Source organism: Rhinoraja longicauda, chromosome 27, assembly GCF_053455715.1.
Source record: "Rhinoraja longicauda isolate Sanriku21f chromosome 27, sRhiLon1.1, whole genome shotgun sequence".
Lineage (NCBI taxonomy): Eukaryota > Metazoa > Chordata > Chondrichthyes > Rajiformes > Arhynchobatidae > Rhinoraja > Rhinoraja longicauda.
The window spans coordinates 4,583,430-4,606,162 of NC_135979.1; the positions used below are offsets into that span (position 1 = coordinate 4,583,430).

A 22,733-nucleotide genomic window follows, 5' to 3' on the forward strand; every position below is an offset into this window, starting at 1 on the left:
TAAAACAAATGTCATGTAATCACACCACCAATCAAATATCATGCAAAAAATTCCATACATTCCTAGTGTCTATACATTCAATGGTGTTCTACTGAGTAATGTTCGCACGTGTCTTTACACAAAACACCTTTGCATACATGAAAACTGGTTCGTCAACGAGCCAGACCAGAATGAATGTTGGTGAGACCATTCCACGCACTCTAACAAGGTTCTGCGCCGCTGAGCCAGACCAGGAATTGATGTTGGTGTGATCGTTCCTAGCACTCTAGTGAGCCTCAACAATGCCGAATCAAGCAAGGGGTGAATGTTACTGTGACCATTCCATGCACTCTTAACAAAATTCTGCACCACTGAGCCAGACCAGGAATTAATGTTGGTGGTCTGTGTGGGAAGGAACTAGAAATGCTTGTTTACACCGAAGATAGACGCAACATGCTGGAGCATCTATGGAGAAAAGGAATAGGAGACGTTTTTGTCGAGATCCTTCAGACGCTTGCTGTGATCATCCCATGCACTCGAACAAGGCTTTGCGCCGCTGAGGCAGGCCAGGAATGAATGGGGGTTGGGTTTTTTTTTAGCTGTTATTGTTCCGTGCACTTCAGCAAGTTTCTGCGCCGCTGAGTCAGACCAGGAAGCCCTTTAAAGACGGGATAGAGATTAAAGCCAGCGGCCGCCATCTTGGTGCCTCCCCCCTCACGGTCCAAGAGCCTCACCTCCCCCCATCCCCGTTGCCCCATTGGCCGGCGGGCGGTCGGAACTCGAAAGAGGGCCAATAGGAAGCGAGGTTGTTGAAACGCCCATGGTAACCACTTGAGGCCTTCCCCGGCGAGCGGTCTGGTCGAGCCTGGAGCAGCGGCGGCGACGGCGTATTCCGACTCCCCGAATGTGTCCGTGTCCTGAACGACCCACCGCCAATTACCCGTTGGCAAGGTACTTACACAAAAACGTTAATATTCCCTGTCTGTCTCAACATCGGAGATCAAAGCGGACTGTAAAAGTTATTGTTTAATTTAGCTGCGCTGTTGTCCCTAAAAAAAGGATCATTGTACAGCTGCTTAATAATTAATATGTACGCAAGAAACTTTTTAAACGAGAGGTGGTTTGTCTTTTTCTCTTTCTCGACCCGAAACGTCACCCATTCCTTCTCTCCTGAGATGCTGCCTGACCTGCTGAGTTACTCCAGCATTTTGTGAAATAAATACCTTCGATTTGTACCAGCATCTGCAGTTATTTTCTTACACTATATTCACTCTATTGTCATAAAGTAAAATTCAGTAGGCCTTTAGCAACCAATGGTGCATTATCATTTGTAGAAACTGTCAGAAGACGTTGGTGTTAGTTGACCTTGATGTTCTGTTTGGGTAATGTATTGAATTACAGTGCCAAAAACAGGCTGTCCCAAATTCCAGCAAATTTTTGGCCCACATCTAGTTTGTGAGACATGATTGCCAGGTTGATAGCACTGCCAGAAAGCTATTATAATATCGTACCTATCCGAATGTTCAAAATGTAATTATCTAGCAAGTCCACAGATTAGAGATCAAGTAACTTTTTACTAACCATCCCAGTTGACATTTAAGAAATATTTGATTAATTGAAATATCATACACAGATGTCCAGTTTTTCTTACTGAAATAAAAATATTTTTGCATCCGAATAGTGATAGAAATACCCAGTGGTTAAAGTTACACTGTTCAAAAATGACAGATCTTGTATATTGAGAAAATATTGACTTTTGAATACAAACATTTTGGAGTACAGAAAGTGTTTGATTTTACATCTTAAACAAGGCAATCTATACTAGTATTTCTTCAATTTAATTTCAAATAGAATGACTAATAGAATTACATTAATAATTTATTTAAACTGCAGGTACATAAAGGTTGAGACCTATAGGGTTCTTATAAAGGGAAGGGTTGGATGAGATCAGCTGGGATTATATTGAATGGCAGGATAGGCTTGAGGAACCAAGTGGGTAGAAACATAAAAACATAGGTGCAGAAGTAGGCCATTCGGCCCTTTGAGTATTTAATATGATCATGGCTGATCATCTAAAATCAGTACCCCATTCTTGCTTTTTCCCCATATTCCTTGATTCCTTTAGCCCTATGAGCTAAATCTAACTCCCTTGAAAACATCCAGTGAATTGGCCTCCACTGCCTTCTGTGGCAGAGAATTCCACAGATTCACAACTCTCTGGGTGAAAAAATGTTTCCTCATCTCAGTCCGAAATGGCCTACCCCTTATTCTTGTGCATGCTATTTTCCTTGTGTTGTATTTTGTCTCATTTTGAACCAAAATAGATTAAATTAAAACTTTATCTTCACGCAGCCACATTTTGGGTGCACTTTAATCTTGAAGTGTGATTATGATATAATAACGCAAGGGAGGTAAAAAGGAAAGACTTGAAAGCTAGCACCTGTAAAGAGAACTGGAAAGTGTTTTGGCCTTGTATTCTTCAGAACTGCACAATGACACATCAAATCCTGTTTACTCAAATCATTTTTAAACTCTGATCTAAAGGCATCCCACTTGTCAGACATTCCTTTTTCTTCAGCCTCCCATAAAAATATGTGAATATTTTTTGTCTAATACCATGAAATTGACCTTGTCCCAATTTAAGACTTCAACTTTTGGACCAGAACCATCCATTTCCATAACTATTTAAAATCTAATAGAATTATGCTCAATAGTCCCAAAGTACTGTACTCCCTCACTGACATTTCAATCGCCTGCCCTGTCTTATTTCCGAAAAGGTCAACTTTTGCCCCTCATCTTGTCGGACCATCTGCGTATTGGTTGAGAAAAAAAATCCTGAATGCACTTAACAAATTCTACCCCATTCAAGACCTTAGCATTCTGGGAAATACCGGTTGATATTTGGAAAACCAAAATCCTTTACTGCTACAAACTTATTATTCTTGCAGCTATCTATGAGCTTCCTGTACAGTGCCCTCCATAATGTTTGGGACAAAGACCCATCATTTATTTATTTGCCTCTGTACTCCACAATTTGAGATTTGTAATAGAAAAAAATCACATGGTTAAAGTGCACATTGTCAGATTTTAATAAAGGGTATTTTTATACATTTTGTTTTCACCATGTAGAAATTACAGCAGTGTGTATACATAGTCCCCCCATTTCAGGGCACCATAATGTTTGGGACACAGCAATGTCATGTAAATGAAAGTAGTCATGTTTAGAATTTTGTTGCAAATCCTTTGCATGCAATGACTACTTGAAGTCTGCGATTCATAGACATCACCAGTTGCTGGGTGTCTTCTCTGGTGATGCTCTGCCAGGCCTGTATTGCAGCCATCTTTAGCTTATGCTTGTCTTGGGGGATAGTCCCCTTCATTTTTCCCTTCAGCATATAAAAGGCATGCTCAATTGGGTTCAGATCAGGTGATTGACTTGGCCACTTAAGAATTGACCATTTTTTTAGCTTTGAAAATCTCCTTTGTTGCTTTAGCAGTATGTTTGGGATCATTATCTTGCTGCAGAATGAACCGCCAGCCAATGAGTTTTGAGGCATTTGTTTGAACTTGAGCAGATAGGATGTGCCTATACACTTCAGAATTCATTATGCTACTACCATCAGCAGTTGTATCATCAATGAAGATAAGTGAGCCAGTACCTTCAGCAGCCGTACATGCCCAGGCCATAACACCCCCACCACCGTGTTTCACAGATGAGGTGGTATGCTTTGGATCTTGGGCTGTTCTTTCTTTCCTCCGTACTTTGTTCTTGCCATCACGCTGATGTAAGTTAATCTTCATCTCATCTGTCCACAAGTCCTTTTTCCAGAACTGTGGTTGCTCTTTTAAGTACTTCTTGGCAAACTGTAATCTGGCCATCCTATTTTTGCGGCTAACCAGTGGTTTGCATCTTGCAGTGTAGCCTCTGTATTTCTGTTCATGGAGTCTTCTGCGGACAGTGTCATTGACAAATCCACACCTGGCTCCTGAAGAGTGTTTCTGATCTGTCGGACAGGTGTTTGGGGATTTTTCTTTATTATAGAGAGAATTCTTCTGTCAGATGCAAACCACTGGTTAGCCGCAAAAATAGGATGGCCAGATTACAGTTTGCCAAGAAGTACTTAAAAGAGCAACCACAGTTCTGGAAAAAGGACTTGACAAATCTACTGGAATTTTTTGAGGATGTAACTAGGAAAATTGACAAGGGAGAGTCAGTGGATGTGGTGTACCTCGACTTTCAGAAAGCCTTCGACAAGGTCCCACATAGGAGATTAGTGGGCAAAATTAGGGCACATGGTATTGGGGGTAGGGTACTGACATGGATAGAAAATTGGTTAACAGACAGAAAGCAAAGAGTGGGGATAAATGGGTCCCTTTCGGAATGGCAGGCAGTGACCAGTGGGGTACCGCAAGGTTCGGTGCTGGGACCCCAGCTATTTACGATATACATTAATGACTTAGACGAAGGGATTAAAAGTACCATTAGCAAATTTGCAGATGATACTAAGTTGGGGGGTAGTGTGAATTGTGAGGAAGATGCAATAAGGCTGCAGGGTGACCTGGACAGGTTGTGTGAGTGGGCGGATACATGGCAGATGCAGTTTAATGTAGATAAGTGTGAGGTTATTCACTTTGGAAGCAAGAATAGAAAGGCAGATTATTATCTGAATGGTGTCAAGTTAGGAGGAGGGGGAGTTCAACGAGATCTGGGTGTCCTAGTGCATCAGTCAATGAAAGGAAGCATGCAGGTTCAGCAGGCAGTGAAGAAAGCCAATGGAATGTTGGCCTTCGTAACAAGAGGAGTTGAGTTTAGGAGCAAAGAGGTCCTTCTACAGTTGTACCGGGCCCTGGTGAGACCGCACCTGGAGTACTGTGTGCAGTTTTGGTCTCCAAATTTGAGGAAGGATATTCTTGCTATGGAGGGCGTGCAGCGTAGGTTCACTAGATTAATTCCCGGAATGGCGGGACTGTCGTATGTTGAAAGGCTGGAGCGATTGGGCTTGTATACACTGGAATTTAGAAGGATGAGGGGGGATCTTATTGAAACATATAAGATAATTAGGGGATTGGACACATTAGAGGCAGATAACATGTTCCCAATGTTGGGGGAGTCCAGAACAAGGGGCCACAGTTTGAGAATAAGGGGTAGGCCATTTAGAACGGAGATGAGGAAGAACTTTTTCAGTCAGAGGGTGGTGAAGGTGTGGAATTCTCTGCCTCAGAAGGCAGTGGAGGCCAGTTCGTTGGATGCTTTCAAGAGAGAGCTGGATAGAGCTCTTAAGGATAGCGGAGTGAGGGGGTATGGGGAGAAGGCAGGAACGGGGTACTGATTGATAGTGATCAGCCATGATCGCATTGAATGGCGGTGCTGGCTCGAAGGGCTGAATGGCCTACTCCTGCACCTATTGTCTATTGTCTACTGTCTATTGTCTATTAGCTGTGGAGGTCTTCCTTGGCCTTCCAGTCCCTTTGCGATTAGTAAGCTCACCAGTGCTCTCTTTCTTCTTAATAATGTTCCAAGCAGTTAATTTTGGTAAGCCTAAGGTTTGGCTAATGTCTCTAACAGTTTTATTCTTGTTTCTCAGTCACGTAATGGCTTCTTTGACTTTCATTGGCACAACTTTGGTCCTCATGTTGATAAATAGCAATAAAAGTTTCCAAAGGTGATGGAAAGACTGGATAAAAGACTGGGTACTGAGAGCTCTCTTGTACCTGCATTAAGGAGGCAATTAAACACACCTGAGCAATTACAAACGCCTGTGAAGCCATGTGCCCCAAACATTATGGTGTCCTGAAATGGGGGGACTATGTATCAACACTGCTGTAATTTCTACATGGTGAAACCAAAATGATTAAAAATGGCCTTCATTAAAATCTGACAATGTGCACTTTAACCACATGTGATTTTTTTCTATTACAAATCTCAAACTATGGAGTACAGAGGCAAATAAATAAATGATGGGTCTTTCTCCCAAACATTGTGGAGGGCACCGTATATTTCCTCCTCTAACTCCTGCTGACTATTAGCGTTCAATAGTACAGGTGACTTTTGAGTTGCTCACTGTTTGCTCTTTTCCAAACACATGCATGTTATATTTAAAGTTCATTGTCTTGTGTTTAAGCTTATCACGATGTGTTATAATTGTTCAAGCAGCTTTGGAAGTTTTCCCACTTGCTAAGCAAATGTTGTGGCAATTCATATTTTACAGATGATTCCAATATGGCAGAATAAGCCTTGTGGATCGTCCCGCAGTGTTGTTCGAATGATTGGGTCAAACCTCCCTTTGAGGCCATGTCCTAGAGTTTGTTTCCAGGTAATTTCTCCCCTCTTAATTTAAACCTATGCCCTATGGTTTGGGATTCCTCTTTCCTGGGAAAAAGACTGTGACTATTCACTTTATCCATGCCTCTCATGAATCTGTATACTTCTATAAGGTCACTCCTCACTCAGCCTCCTATGCTTCAAAGAAAAAAGTCCCATCCACTCGTGACTCGAGCCCTCAAATCAGTACTTCAACTGGTCTCACTCGTGTCTTGTGCAGTTGTAGCATAATGTCCCAAATCCTATACTTTATACCCTTATCAATGAAGGCATGAATGCCAGAAGCCACTTTTATCACCCTGTCTACATGTGTTTTCAGGGAATGGAGTACCTATAACCTCGGGCCTCCATTCTACAAAGCTTTCCAGGTCTACCATTCTCTGTGTAACTCCTGCCCTGGGTGACATACCAAAGTACAACATCTCACACTTTTCAGAGGTAAATTTCACTTGCCATTTCTTGGCGCACCTTCCCAACTGATCTAGATCATTTTATAAACTTCGGTAGCCCTCCTCATTATCCACGAAACCACCAATTTTGGTGTCATCTGCAAATTTACTAACATCAACTACATTGTCGTCCAAATCATTTATATAGATGAAAAATAACAGTGCACCCAGCACAGATCCCCGTGGCACACCTCTTGGGGCAAATATTGAATCCAATTGGCGAGCTCACTCAGAACCCAGGTCACTTGCGTTGAAGCAGCTGCACTACCTGCTAAATCACCACACCTCTTTAAGGAATATAAATATTAACATAATATACTTGAATGTCACTGTGCCTGTAAATCTCATGCAAGGGTATGGTGACTGCTGTTGGAATGAAAGAATGAAAATAACACTTTAAATTAAGTTGGATACGCAGAGAATGGACGATATGGATTATATGCAGGTTGATAAGACTTGGTCTTGGCATCATGTTCGACACAGATATTGTGGGCCAAAGGGCCTGTTCCCATTCCGTACTATGTTTATGTTCTAAGTTCGCAGCTTTTGAATCATTCAAGCATTTCTATCCTTCATATCTCTTTTCTTCACTCTCTAACAGGCAATTATTAACTAACTTTTTAATTTAACTACATGATAAGCTGAATATAACTTTTAAAAAGGAAAGTAAAATGCTACATTTTCTTTGGCTCATTTTGTCTAGCCAAATGTTTCTATTTCCATTAATGTAATCTTTGTTTTGTTTCCTTCAGCTTGTTCCTGGGCTCACTGCGGCTGAATCTTTAAGTTCAGTCCATGGTGATAAACCAGCTGTGCCGACTCTGGCGGACATTGCATGGATAGCTGCAGATGAAGGAGAAGCTTTTACCAGGATGAGGTATTCACCAATGGGACCAGTAGATTGGGGTTGTCTCTAATGTTGGCAAGAAATTAGGAACAGGAACAGAACCCAGTTAATTCTGCTTTTGACAGAGATGGACCAGTCCTAAGCTGAATTTTTAACTTCTAGATGTGGTATCACTTGACTAGAATTTATTGCTTATTCGTAATAAGATGATAATAAAAATAAATGAGATGATAGTGGTAAATGATCTCTGAAACTGTGTAGTCCTTTTGGTCAATAACTGGGTAGGGAGTTATAGGACTTGGACCAAGTGATAATAAATTAACACCAAAATATTTCCGAATCAGGATGCGTGCAACTTGAAAGGTGAAACCGCTGATGGTGGAGGTCCCACGTTCCTGCTGCTCATGTTCTATTAGTGGCAAGGTCATGAGTTTAGAGTAGCTTAGGTGAGTAACTGCAGTGCATTTTGCAAACATGAAAATAAATAGAAGTAAAATAGGCCAAGGTTATTCATCATTTTATCTTGGCATCGATTGCCCCGTGTCTAAAAATCTTATCTCTAATTCATCACAGTCCTTTTGGTAGAGAAGCCCCAAAGATTTGCCATCTTCTCTTTTATCCACATAGCCATCCCTAATTTTGAGACCGTGACCCCAATTTCACGGAGGTAACATTCCCACATCTACTCTATCAAGCCATATAAGATGGTGCACGCAGCCATATTAGGACAAGGAATTAATGTTTATACATACCAAATAAACCGGTTGTTTTGCCTGGGTGATATCACACTGCATGATAGTTGTTGGAGCTACAGTCCTTCATGCATTTTGGAAAAGTACAATTTACAAGCACAGGTCAGGAAAGGGTTTCTTGGTGGCATGAGACAAGTTATATGTCACAGGATCCCTCCTCCTCCCCCCTCCCCGGATGCCCAATGCATTTGAGTGTCAGGTTAAATATGATCCTTGTAATGATGCTGGGAACTTGGCACTCATCATAGCAATGGTGATTCCAGTGTCACCTATCGGATACAATGACCCAAGATTTTTTGTGATTGCTGACAAACTGTGTCAGGTTTTGTGAAGCATGCACTAGGACACCCAAATTCTTCTGCATCTTAGAATTCTGTAGTCTCAATTAAATAAAATGTTTTTTTATTTTTCCTATCAAAATAGACAGACTTATCTTTTCCCACATTATATTTATTCGTCAGGTCTGACCACCTATTTTTATTCCTTTATCCCTTTCTCTTCTTTTCCACAACTTGCTTGGCTTCCTTTCTGTGTCATCTGCAAATTTGGCAACAATAACATTGCCTCCAAGTCATTTATATAATTATAAATAGCACTGATCCCAGTATCACGCCACACAATACAACTTGGCAGTCAGAAAAAAAAGCACTTTTACTTGTGTTTCCTTTTAGCCAGGAAATCTTCCATCCACGGCATTGGTACTTTATAAACTGTGTTTTTATTTTCTGCAATAACCTTTGTAGCAGCACATTTTCTAGTAAGAATTTGTTTATTAAGGATAGTGCATTCACTTTATACTTAATCCATGTTACTTCAAAGAACACCAATAAATTGGTTTTGTGAAAAGAAAATGAATTGATAAATGTCACCACCTGATGACTTTTCAATTATTTGCCCAACAACCACTCTTGCTTCAAAGTCAATGGGGATAGGGAGGCTGTTTCTGTGAAATAGGCTTTCTGCCTAAAGGGTGTCAGCCTGTCTACCAGGCTGTTTGTGAACAGGAATTCCACTGAAAGGAGCCTTGAGGTTAAATTCTGCGGTTATATGTGAAACCCGTGCTTCCACATTTCTGTCATCACAATAGCTTAGCACTTTACCAACCAATACCTATCTCCTCCATTTGCATGAGTGCAATTGCAGTGACGTAGTTAGCTGATGTCCTGCCCTCCTGACATCAGTCTGAAGAAGGGTCTCGACCTGAAACGTCGCCCATTCCTTCTCTCCTGAGATGCTGCCTGACCTGCTGAGTTACTCCAGCATTTTGTGAATAAATACCTAGCTGATGTTAACATCACCTAGTTTAGTACTAAATTGCATTCCACGACAATATATTCAGTATTTTCCAGATAAAGTGCACTTTCTAGTTTGCCTAATTTTAACTAGTGAATGGAATAATTTGTGATCTTGATGGACATTGAAAATATCTTGGATTTCCCACCCCCATGGCTTTTATATACATTTTCATATGATAGATGCAATTAACAATTTGTTCTAAACCTGTTCTTTGACTATTAAACATCTTAATTATTTACAACTTAAAAGATAATCCTTTTTCCGGTTACTGGAATCAAAAGTTTAACTTATACGTGGAGCAAAGATTCATAGTTTTTTAGATCTGCATGCATAAATGTAGTTTTAACGAGAAATTGCGGAGAGTTGTGAATATAATCCCTCATACAGATCAGATTTCCCACCATTGACTCCATTTCCACCTCACGCAACCTCGGAAAAATAGCCAACAAAATCAAAGACTTATCCCTTCCTGCGTCATTTCTACTCCCTGCTTCCGTCCGCCAGAAGATACAGAAGCTTGAAAGCATGCCCCAACAGACTCGGGAACAGCGTCTTCCCCTCTGTTATCAGGCTTCTGAATGTCCTTCCACAAGCTAGGGTACTGTCCAATTCAACTCTACTTCATTGAGGACATTGGACTTTGTCTGCGAAACTAATGTGCTGCAATGTTGAGAGCTGTCGTCTGCACGCTGTATCTTCCCCTTTGCTCTATCTATTGTTTTTGAGTTTGAGTTGATTGGATTTATTATGGTATATCTGATCTGTTTGGATCTACTGTAAAACAAGGTTTTTCACTGTTCCTCGGTACAAGTGACATTAATAATAAACCTAACATACGAGTCCTGAATTATGAGTCATTTTTGTTTTGTATTTTAAGACTTTTGTGAAAAATCACTTCTGAATTATATTTTTAATCTGTCTGGTTTGTATTAAAGAGCTGATGCCAGACCCTACAGGGATGATTGGCATCCTACTCCTCTACTTATAATGCACAGAAATTCATCCGTCCCTAACTTCCGAAGGGAAGGGAAGAAATATGAAAGTCTGAAGAAGCCCGGACTGACTGCTCTGAATCATACGGTTGCACTTCAGGATGAACTTAGCCACTTGCGAGAACAGATTGCTAAAATAGTTGCTGTACCAGAAAGTAAAATGGAAATTGGTAAGTTGGTGAAAATATTGTCTCAGCCCTAAAACTACAATTCAGGAAAGGTTAATAACATGGAAATTATGATTGCAATTGAATGATCTGACCCAAGTTGTTGGGGTAGTGGCCAAAATTGAAATGAAATAACATTGAGGTTTTTTATATGGTGGAAATTGGAAAGTTTGGGGTTACAGTTCTGAATGTCAGGGTGACTGCAGATTAACGTACCATTGTTGGTATAGGGAGAGGAAATGAAATAACAAGATGGACACACACCTATAGAGTTGGTGAAGCTGGTAGAAGGCATGAAGACTTGGAGCTAGTTAAGTATGGTGAATGGGGAAGTCAAATAGTGAAGTTGGTGATTTGTTTTGGAATACCCGTGAGGTGCATCTGTAATTAATGCAGGTTGCATAATTGGTAGCCTTTTGGTGTGTTCGAACATGAGTGCAATTATTGACAGAACTGTGGGGCCAAAGTATTTGGGGATTGAGTGTAAATGATTTTTTTTCAATATGTGGAACTGGCTGTTACACATATATGGATTTTTATTTTAAGGATATAGAATAAGACAGCCTAATCTCTCAGTAAATAAAGGGTCTTGACCTGAAACCACCCATTCCTTCTCTCCAGAGATGCTGCCTGCCCCACTGAGTTACTCCAGCATTTTGTGTCTGTCTTCAGTTTAAGCCAGCATCTGCAATTCCTTCCTACGCACTCTCTGTAATTAACTAGTCGTGAACATTTCCTGCTTGTTACATTAGTGTTTACAGGCACTCCCCAATTTATGTAAGGGTTATATTATGTGAACCCTTACCTAAGTCAGATGTTACATACATCAGAATCAGAATCATCATCATCCCCTCCCGAAATAGCTCACTGAGAGTATTAACTGGGTGCCCAGCTGTGTCTGGGGCACTTCCTCCAGTGTGTAGCGTCAGGGCAAACACCCGCTGCTATTGCTGGCTTGAGTTCCATCTCGCTGTTGGGGCACTTACTGAGGTGCGCATCCTTCTGGGTAAGCACTGCCGGCTTGTTGCCGATGTAAACTTCACTGATCGTACAGTGTTGTGGAAATTACAAACTGCCTTGATTGCATTCGGGACTGAGTACAGAATTGTTTACGTAAGTGTGAGTTTGCACAAGTCACCTATTGCGTAAATTGGGGAATGCGTATATGAAAAAGTCAACTGCGCTGGATTAAAAGTGAGTAGGATTTTCCTCCTGTGTTTCAGCATCTGCTCCTTTTACACCAGAACTTGGTTCTCCTGACGCAACAAGCATTGCCTGCTCTTTACCAGATTTTGAATCAGCGTGCCCTCCTTTAGCATCATTTATACTAAATGATGATGTTCCAGAAACGGATCCAGCTGACTCTTTAAGCATTGCATCATTTTCCATGGCTGCTTCATCAAACTTTGACCTAGATTTTGAAAATAAAAGACAGGATATAACCATCGATGAAGATGATGAAACCTCCTGTCTATCAAAGTCCACAAGCTTTGCAGATATGATGGATATCCTGAAAGACATGAACAGAGTCAAATTGAACTCCTTACAAGGGTGAGTTGGAAGGAAAGGTAACGTGAGTGGATAATGACCTGAATCCGAATTTAACAATGCTAACAATACTATGTTACCAAAGAGAAATTTTGCTATATTAGTTGACATTACTGGCAGACCTCAGCAGAAAACCATAACCTAACACAAGTTGAAATATAATAGAAAAATGCCACAGTTGCTGAAAAAATAGCATAAAAGTGGAAAATTGTGGCTAACACTCAGCAGGTCAAATGATGTGTATGGAAAGAGCTAGCATTTTGCTAGAATGGAGTTGAGAGGGAAGAATAGATCAGCTACGATTGAATGGTAGAGTAGGCATGATGGGCCGAATGGCCTAATTCTGCTCCTATAACATGAGCAACAGTGTTAATCAGAACAAATTGAAAGGTCAACAATTTGATGCATTCATTCTGCTTGACTTAGGTGCTGCCTGATTTGAGCGTTTGCTTCTTAACAGATCTAATATCATAACTGACCAGAATAAAAACAAAATGCTGGAGGCACTCAGCAGGCCAAGCACCATCTCGGATTTCAAAGAAATCTTGTGGCCTGCTGAGTGGTCCAGCATTTACTGTTTTTATTTCAGATTTGGAAGTATTGTTAAAAGTTGTTGTGATTAATAAAATGTAAAAACCTATTGTAGCTTTGCAACACATTGGAGGTTGTACAATAAATATCTATCAAGAAGTCTATTTTACAAATGCTTAAATGTAATTGGAAGGGCACATTTTAATGACTGAAACTATTGGTTTAGGTCCAGGAGAGGCTCGCAGCTTTTGAGAGAGAATGACCCATCAGTACTCATATCAGAAGCATTGAAGCGCAAGTTTACTGTATCGGATAGTATTTTTATGAAGGAAGACTGATTTTGAAAATTCTTCAAACATGAAATACTACTCCAACGAAAGTAAGTCTCTTCATTAAGTATACTGAGAGAATATATGGTCCATTGTTCTTTTACTAATCATGTTACTTGATAACAATAAGATTACGCGATTCCCTGCAAGACAAAGACGAGAAGCCTTGATTCTCATCTCATCTTTCCACTTCCTATTTATTCAGCCAGTAAAATGTAATCTTTTCCTCATTAAATCTGGCTGGTGTATTTTGGAAGTGTTCATGGTCAGTTTGTCAAGTGAAAATTCTGCAAGGGGCTGCAATATTGCTGATGACTGAAAGGGCATCTGCTGTGGAAATAGTAATGCTTTCTGATCATCAGCCAGCCGTTTGAAGCAAAAATTAATCGCTTGCAAATTGATGAAGATGAGCAGTGTTGCAGGGGGATGGAGTAGGGCACAGTGGGAAGGGAAGAGGAAAGACCAGTAAAGAAAGAACCATTGTTTAAATTTGTGTCACATTAGGAACTCCCATCATGTGAGCTGCAATTGATGGGGGGATGTCTAATGATCTTCGTTTCACTTTGGTGATGGGGTGTCATTGAGAGAGTGGAGGGTGGGGGGGGGGGGGGGGGGGGGAGGAGGGGGATTCCAATGGAGTATCTGTACTTTTTGTGATGCTGGAAGAAATATCTGCCCAATAAGCACATTCCAGTTAGTTAAACATTAGAATTAAACTGCATTTGATGGGTTTGTCTTTTTTTTTTTTGTCTTCCCATTAGGTTTAAAACACGAACTGTTGATGGAAAACTGCAGTTATTTTGGAAGGAACTGCTGTATTCTTGGGCAGTTCAGTATGCCCTGTGGACCCTGCTACTAATATATAATGAACTCGGAGCAAAATGCTATATTGATCAGGACAACTCCTGGTCATTTTGCACTGCAATATTACAGGTTGTGGAAACAAGGTTATAAATGGAGCAAGCTTGTATTTGTGCCTTGACTGCAGGAAAACTTCATATGGAGGAATAACTTCCTGACCTCAGTTTTTTTTTTTGGGGGGGGTGGGATGGTGGACTGAGATAGTGGTCGATATGGGACTGGTTAAATGCATAAATTGTGGGTTTGTATTTAAATTAATGGACAATTTTTTATTTTTTTTTCCCTAGTCTAGTTTACTTTCTCTCCACTTGCACAGTGCTCCTCAGCACTGGAATGTCCAGGCAAAATTCATGAGCTAAGGGCTCTGTAGTTTCCTTAATGTAGTGGTCTCTGAAATCCCTGATTTTTGCATCCAAATGTGCACACAAGCTCTTGTGACCGCGTTGTTTTCTGATGCCCCCACCACCAAAGTCGGATAAATTCTTTCATTCACAATTAGTGATTGAAAGCAGCAGTGCAGAGCTTAGCTGCTGCGTTGCAAATGTTTTGGGAAGTGTTAGGGATGATGTTGTTACTTTTTCATACAAAAGCTGTAGTTGAAGTATATTTTCTTTGTGCTTTGAAGTGTATTTTCTTTGTGCTCAGCTTCCATCCGCCACTGCCTTCCACCACCTTTCTCCCACCGCCCCCAAAGGTCAAATCCTTGAAAGCACAATGCAGTTCCAGTATGTGTACAGCAGTTTTTAAGTCCTATTTATCATTGTTAAAGAGATGCACGTACAACCATTAAGCAGCAAGAAAGGATATCTGATAGTTTGATGCTAATAAGTCATATTTCCAGTTTTGATCTTTAACTATTTTTTGTCGATTTTTTGAATTTGTGCTGTTTCATTTTCAGAATATTTTTATTATTGTTGGTTTAGAACCATGGCTACAGTTTGTGGAATTTAAATTTTATTTGTTGCATGGTATTGGATTGTAAAATGGCTACCTAACTTGGGGTTAAGATGCATCGAAAGTTGCAAGGCATTATAGTAAGTTACTGTTTTGGTAGAGGTTATAGAATGTCACTTACTTGACATGTGTTCTCAGCAGCTCGGTAGTTTGTATGTTACAGTGAAGGTCAAAGTATTGCAACAACCAGTTGTAACAGTCAATGCATGAACTAGGGGTGAAATTATTGAAAAGATGAGTTCCTTTTGACAGTGGCTCAGTAAGGCTGTTGACATGATATAATAGAAGATAGAGACATGAGACTGCAGATGCTGGAATCTGCAGCATAATGCAATTACTCTGAACTAGAAAATGATGTGTAGACAAATGGGCCTTTATATTGTACACTCTGCTCATGGCTTGAGTTACAGCAGTTTAATAGGTCTAAAACTAAATGAAGCTCTTAATTTTTGGCGGAATAACTACATGTTTTACCTCTTGTGCAATATCTTGAAAATACTTAGATCTGATTTAGCAGAAAACATTCCTCTGTAAAACTGCTTTATTAATAAATTTGGTTCATTAGAGGGAAGTTACTGACGGACAGTTTAAGTGACAGGGAATCCATCTCGATCCCATAGAGATGGTTAAACTATTGCACGTTCCTCCTGCAGTCAAACCTCCCTTTACCCAAGTGTAGGTTGAATAGGAAGAGTTGTCATTGAGTGATTGGTGTGAAAATGCAAGATAAATGAAAATGGACCAGCCTGGCTCATGCTTTGCGAAGTCAGATTTAACATAGCATTTTAGAATTTCCTGTTTAATTGTGCTGCAGGGTACCTAGGCTTTTAGACTTTCCCGTGTTGGTTTCCTCCCCCCACCCACCCCACCCCAAATCCAAACCATAGTTCTAGGGCTCTGAGAAACAAAAGAGGCACATATGTAGATTAATTTCTTTTGAAATTTGAGACTGCAGGTGCATGCAGCACATAAGGAAACATGTGGCTTATTTGCCATGTTTAGTCAAAATTGATTTTAATTTCCAAAGAAATATAACAGCTTTGTATGTTTCCAGTTGTTTATCCATTTTTGCTATTAAAGGTATAATGATAATCAAGTATTCAGTGATCTAATTGTGAAACAAATTAAAACCCAGTTGTGGTAGAAATTACTGAAAGCATTTATTTTCAATCCTTGCATCCACAACTATACTAATGATTTTGTATGTAGAGATGACGATTGATGCATTGAGTCAAATGGTAGAACATCTCATAGCTCTGTTGGCTCCTGTTAGATCCTCACCTTGATCCGAATATAATGAACACACTCCAAGGACACTGAACACAGAACATGCTGTTTAATTCCCCTCCATTCCTTACATCCCGGCACCATGTGTCCTCTGACCTTTCTGACTCATAGTAACACTTTTAAAAAGACGCCAGTTACCACGATATCCCTCCCTTGTCAAACAAAAAGGGTTTCCGCATCATATTGTAAACTGAACATTCCAACACTGTTTGGGATATGGCGTTCGTTACATTGATAACGCATCATTTTCACATGTTAACACATCTCATAGTTCTCATATCTCTTGGTTCTCAAACTTCTTTCTCAGATTCAATCTTGTCCTCAGCTAGATTGATGCCATTACTGGTCACCTTGTGACCCACAAACACCAATTGCTGAAACACCAGGCAAACATTTGTCCGCATTCACTATCAATCCAGCAGGCTTTAACCGAGCTAGTGTCTGCCTGAGTCTCATTGTGTTCCTCATGTGTGGTACCATGAATAATGATCTCATCTGAGATGTTTGCAGTTCCAGGAATCCCTTGAATTACCTTGTGAATTTCTTATTGGCAAATCTCTGAACAGCAACCTCTTATATCGGTAGAGACCACAATGTGTGACAAAAGTAGTTATTTTCCTTGACTCTATCTAACTCCAACTGATGATAACCCCACTTTAGGTCTAGCTTTGAAAATACTTTGCTTGTAGATAGCTCTTGTAGAACCTCATCAACAGTAGGTATGGGGTGTCTCTCTCGTGTTATTGCCTCATTTACTTGTCTCATGCCCACACAAAGCCTTATCTCTCCGTTTGGTTTGGGACTACTGCAACTGGACTGACCCATGGCCTTGATTCTTCAACAGGTTCATTGATATCGTGTTTAATGGGTCTTGGATCTTAGCCTCAACCTTTGCTCTTAACCCAAATGGAGTTCTTCTCATTGGTTGTGCTATTGGCTTAACATTTTTTGTCTATCTTGAGTTTGACTTGACAATCATGCAATTTCCCAATGCCTTCAAATACTGCCTTGAACTTCTCATTTAAGTCTGTGTATGACTTCAGTGAGTTCACATTTATCCCAATGTGCAGCACCATTAAATGCTAGGGTAGTCTTTCTACTCATGAGTGGTTTTCTTTCTCCTCGATGACACAAATTCAGCCAACAGTGTGCTTTTATCATCTGCTTGGACCTCTGCCTTGAACCATCCAACCATCTGGAGTGGTTTTGATGATGTATAAGGATACAATTTATTCTCTCACTTTCTTGAAGCGCATTTTATCTTATTCCATTTTAAGTCTTCCCGCAGTGCTCTACCAATAATATTGCTATCGCTTCCAGATATCACTGTCATGTCTACTCCAATTCACACCGGCACTTTTGCGTGCTTATTGTTGATAGCAAAAGCATATCCTGTGTCCATCCTTCTTTCATCACGTTTACACTCACGTTAATTTTGATCGTATCTGCCTCTCTGCCTTCTTCTTCCTCAAAGTCTGTTTGTTTTTCCATCATCTCTCTTTGGTTTGCCTGGGGCTCGACGCTTCCTTGCAAAAGGTTTTGGGTTTTTTCCCGTACTTTCTGCACGTTGGACTAATCTTTGGCAAAATGTCCAGAATTCCCACATCTAAAACACACAGTTATCTTCAGGTTTGGAATGACTCTTACCATCTGCATGACCCTTGCGAGTGCCAGTACGTGATTTCCTCCGTCCAATTTCATTGTCTGAAACTAGGTTTCCACGGCTTCAAATGAACACGCAATTGTCAATATTTCTGCTAATGTTAGCGTGCCTCTTTTCTCCAACAACTTGCGTCTCAAGCTATTTGATATGCAAGTTTGTATAACCTGATCCCTGATTTTAGTTTCGTTTATTATCATGTTTACCGAGGTACAGTGAAAAGCTTTTGATGTATGCTAACCAGTCAGCAGAAAGACAATACATCATTACATTTACAGTGTAATAAAGTTTTGTGCAAGGTAAAGCTAGTAAAGTCCGATCACAGATAGTCCGAAAGTCGCCAATGAGGTAGATAGCACTTCAGGCCCGCTCTCTAGTTATAGTAGGATGATTCAGTTGCCTGATAACAGCTGGGTGGAAACTGTCCCTGAATCCGGAGGTGTGTGTTTTCACACTTCTATACCTTTTGCCCAATGAGTAGAAGAGGGAGTGGCCAGGGTGCGACTCATCCTTGATTGTGCTGCTGGCTTTACCGAGGCAGCGTGGGGTGTAAATGGAAGGGAGGTAGGTTTGTGTGATGGTCTGGGCTGCGTCCACAATTTGCTGCATCTTCTTGCGGTCTTGGATGGAGCTGTTCCCAAACCAACCATCCCGATAAAATGCTTTCTATGGGCATCTGTACCAGTTGGTGAGAGTTGTTGGGTACATGCCGACCTTCCTAAGCCTACTAAAGAAGTGGAGGCAATGGTGTGCAGTTGTTGCTTCAATATGGGTGGTCCAGGAGAAGTTGTTGGTGATATTGACTCCTTGGAATTTGAAGTTTTCAACCATCTCTACTTTGGCACCGTCAATATAAACTGGGGTATGTGTTCCGCTTTGCTTCCTGAAGTCAATCACTATCTCCTTTGTCTTACTGACATTGAGAGAAAGGTTGTTGTCTCGGCACGAGGTTCTCAATCTCTTTCTTGTACTCTGTCTCATCATGATATCTGGCCCACAATGGTGGTTTTGCCTGCAAATTTGAAAATTAAATTTGTGCGTGGGTGCACAAGGAGTAAAGAAAGGGGCTGAGAACGCATCCTTGTGGTGCACCAGTGTTGAGGATTATCATAGAGAATGATTTCTCCCCTATCCTCACTGATTGGGGTCTGTTGGTCAGGACGTTGAGGATCCAGTTGCATAGATGAGTGCTGATTCCAAGACCCGCGTGGTTGGTAATACGCTTGGATGGTATAATGGTGTTAAAGGCCGAGCTGTAGTCTATGAATAGGAGTCTGAGGTAGGTGCTCTTTTATCCAGGTGTTCCAGGCATGAGTTTAGGTCTAGGGCAATTTGATTCTCCAACTCGGCGCCATAGTTGCAGTCCTCAGAAATTTGAGGCAATCTTTTTAGTTTTAGATATACAGCACGGAAACAGGCCCAACAAGTCCGCACCGACCAGCAACACCTGCACATTAACGCTATCCTACACACACTAGGGACAATTTTACACAAAGCCAATTAACCTACATACCTGTACGTATTTGGAGTGTGGGAGTAAACTGAAGATCTCAAAGAAACCCCACGCCGTCACGGGGAGAACGTACACAGCCAGCACCCGTAATCTGGATCGAACCCAGGTCTCTGGTGCTGCAAGGCAGCAACTCTACCGCTGTGCCACACTGAGCTGTGACATACTGAGCTGTGATTTGCTCCTCTCTGTCATTTGGTGAAATACATGTCATTGAAAAGTAGCATATCTTTGCACCACATAATGCTTGTTCAGTGCGGCAACAGCCATCGCATAATCTGCGTTGCCTCCTGGCTCTCTGTTGTGTGGGTTGCACCATCGTTGCTCCTTTAAAATACAGTCCCAGGCTGTCAGTGTGAACACCAAATTCCTCTGACCATGCCGCCCACCTTGCACTTGCTTCTCCACTCGGGTCGAATGAATTCAAACCTCTAATTCCAGCTGCCTCTCTGGCTGATGGTGAGGGTGGAATTGACACGTGTGAAGTTTTCGAGGAGGTGAGGGGAACGAGGGACAAGAGATCCAGATCTCATCGGGGTCTCGGCTGGAGGTCCAGGCGTGGGGGCGTGGAACGGCAGGGAGCCTACACAACCCATAGGGGCGTGGTACGGCAGAGAGCCTACACGATCCGTGGGCTCCAGGCTGTGGGGGGTGGTGGGCAACCTCCATGGCGAATTCATCCGCTTCAATACTGAACATCTCTTACAGGCCAATCTCTTCTGAATGCAATAAACACACTCCAAGGACACTGAACACAGAATGTGCTGTTTATTCCTCCTCGATTCCTTACATCCCTGCACCATGCGTCCTCTGACCTTTCTGATTCACAGTAACACGTGATGCATTTAAATAGGATGTCATTTACCATGACAGCTTCTTTTTAAAAAAATGATGTCCAATATGAAATCGGTCATTTTTGTTCTATCACGGCACATCATCAGTGGAAAACTGCTCAACACTCTAATTTGACTTTGGATTGGGGTGGGATGAAAGGAATTGAATGGTCATAATAGGATTTGTTTTGTGGTATGCTTTTAATATTCCCTAATGCAGGTATTCGATTGTAGAGGAGAAGGTGGTTCCCAGCAACATTTTGCCACTCTTATCTTTGCTGAGCCCTAAAATTAATAGTTGAAATTGGATGGAATGTTTTTCTCTTGTGCAACCATTTTGTGGATATCATACAATTGCATCGAATTCACTGCCATTGTTCAATTTGCACCTCCATTCACGTATGCAATATATTTTAATTGTTCATTGTATTTTAATTACTTTGTTAAAAGATTTTGGAAATAAGTTGCTCATCATGAACCTCATGAACCTAAGTAATGTGTTGCAGCTTTGTTACACAACAAAGCTGGAATAACTTCCTAACATGGCTTTTCTTTCTCTCTACCACCCACCACCAACCCTAACTCCCCACACAAGTTTTGTGGTAACTACAGAACCTTTTTTGCTCGAAAGTGCATTTTCATTTTCAGTGGGCTTTCTAAATTACTGTTTCTGAAAGAGAGCCAAAAACTCTTCAGACTTCCTTGTTAGGTCATAAGTGATAGGAGCAGAATTAGGCCATTCGACCCATCAAGTCCAGCCCGCCATTCAATCATGGCTGATCTATCTCTCCCTCCTAACCCCATTCTCCTACCTTCTCCCCATAACCCCTAACACCCGTACTAATCAAGAATCTATCTATCTCTGTCTTAAACTAGTTAAAGTGGTGAATAAACAAAGCTTTGGTTTGGGGAGTGAAACGTTTTGGGCCCAAGTACTTCAGTTGTGCACTATGGAGATGCTCATACAACTGCAAGCTCATCCTGCATGTCTACAGTACTAGGTGGGACCTGGTGGGTGAGAGTTGACGTATTTATTCAAAACTATGTTAGTATTCAAGTGATAAACTGCATTATTGAATGTTTATCTATATTTGTGTTAATTTTTGCACAATGTTAAAAGCAATAAAGATATCAGCATGATTCGTTAACTATTACTTTGATGAGGGAAATCTATTGAAAACATTTTGTTTAAAACAGTGATATTTCTGAAAATACCAATAAAAAAAAGAAATATTTTGAGACTTCTGAACTAACTATTCTGAGTGGTTGGTAATGCCATCTCCTTTTCCACCCACCTAATTATTTGGCCAGTATCTCGGTGCACCATAAATTTTTGCCTGATTTACAGAAGGGTTTTCTCTTCTAACTTGTCTAAGACCAAGAAACAAGAATGCTCGCAAGTTCAGTCTGTTTGCAGAACAATACAATAAGCTTATCCAGTGAACAAGGATTGTAAAACGGCGTTACTCATCACAGAATAGGTGAAGATAGACACAAAAAGCTGGAGTAACTCAGAGGTACAGGCAGCATCACTGGAGCGAAGGAATGGGTGACATTTCGGGTCGAGATGCTGCCTGTCCCGCTGAGTTACTCCAGCTTTTTGTGTCTATCTTCGGTTTAAACCAGCATCTGCAGTTCCTTCCGACACAGTATTGGTGAAGTTGAGGCAGCTACAAATGGCCTCGGCAATGCAGGATGGGGGAAGGGCAGCATTATACAAAGGTGGTTCTCCTTGATGATGGATGGGACCTCTGAAAGACAAAGCACGGACTTGTAGCTACTTTTGCAACTGCATTCCCATTTAGTGGGGGGGGGGGGGGGGGAGAGAACGGTGTGTGGGGAAGGCAAATGTGTGTTGCATGTGTATGTGTTCATTATTAAATTTAGAGATTTTTACATTTAGATGTTTTCATAAGGTATTTTTTTCCATAATTTAAAATTTGCTTTTTAAGATCATAAGATCATGTCTTACATCGTGAGATGTAATTTGTGGCGTGGGTACTGACTGGTATTAAAATGTGATTTAATTTTTTATAAAAATCTGTAATAAATTGTGAGCCAGCTGAGGGCAGCATTACACAATAGTTTGAACAAAATCTCTGAAGCTGCAAAGCACAATTATCTTCAATCTGAAATATTAACTGCCCCACTTGATGCTGAACGTTTCCAGCATTTTCTGTTTTTATTGCAGACTAGACCAAGTGGACCCGTTGGGCCCAAACCTCCCCTGCATTGGTGCAGCACCCTCTCCCCTCTCCTCCCCCTCCCCCTCTCCTCCTCCTCCTCCCCTCGCCTCCCCTCCCCCTCTCCTCCCCTCCCTTCCCCCTCTCCTCTCCTCTCCTCCCCTCTCCTCCCCTCCCCCTCTCCTCCCCTCCCCCTCTCCTCTCCTCCCCTCCCCCTCTCCTCTCCTCCCCCT

General features: G+C 41.2%; 2 protein-coding genes across 6 annotated transcripts in view; one reads left to right on the forward strand and one right to left on the reverse strand.

Annotated features, from left to right (window-relative positions):
- Window positions 1-686, reverse strand: part of LOC144606839 (nuclear receptor coactivator 7) — a 61,771-nt gene extending 61,085 nt beyond the window's left edge. For 4 of the 5 annotated variants that reach the window (XM_078423250.1, XM_078423262.1, XM_078423259.1 and 1 more), the window contains exon 1: window positions 138-686. The gene's annotated coding sequence lies outside the window, so the exon portion shown is untranslated. The remainder of the gene's footprint in view (window positions 1-137) is intronic. The other variant, XM_078423251.1, reaches the window with a different exon arrangement.
- Window positions 665-21,617, forward strand: mtfr1l (mitochondrial fission regulator 1-like). Its single transcript, XM_078423264.1, has 7 exons — window positions 665-930; window positions 6,189-6,293; window positions 7,503-7,627; window positions 10,581-10,807; window positions 12,028-12,355; window positions 13,110-13,262; window positions 13,974-21,617. The coding sequence occupies exons 2-6, from the start codon at window positions 6,189-6,191 to the stop codon at window positions 13,219-13,221; spliced, it is 897 nt and encodes a 298-aa protein (XP_078279390.1). The 5' UTR covers window positions 665-930; the 3' UTR covers window positions 13,222-13,262; window positions 13,974-21,617.
- The last annotated feature ends 1,116 nt before the right edge of the window (window positions 21,618-22,733 follow it).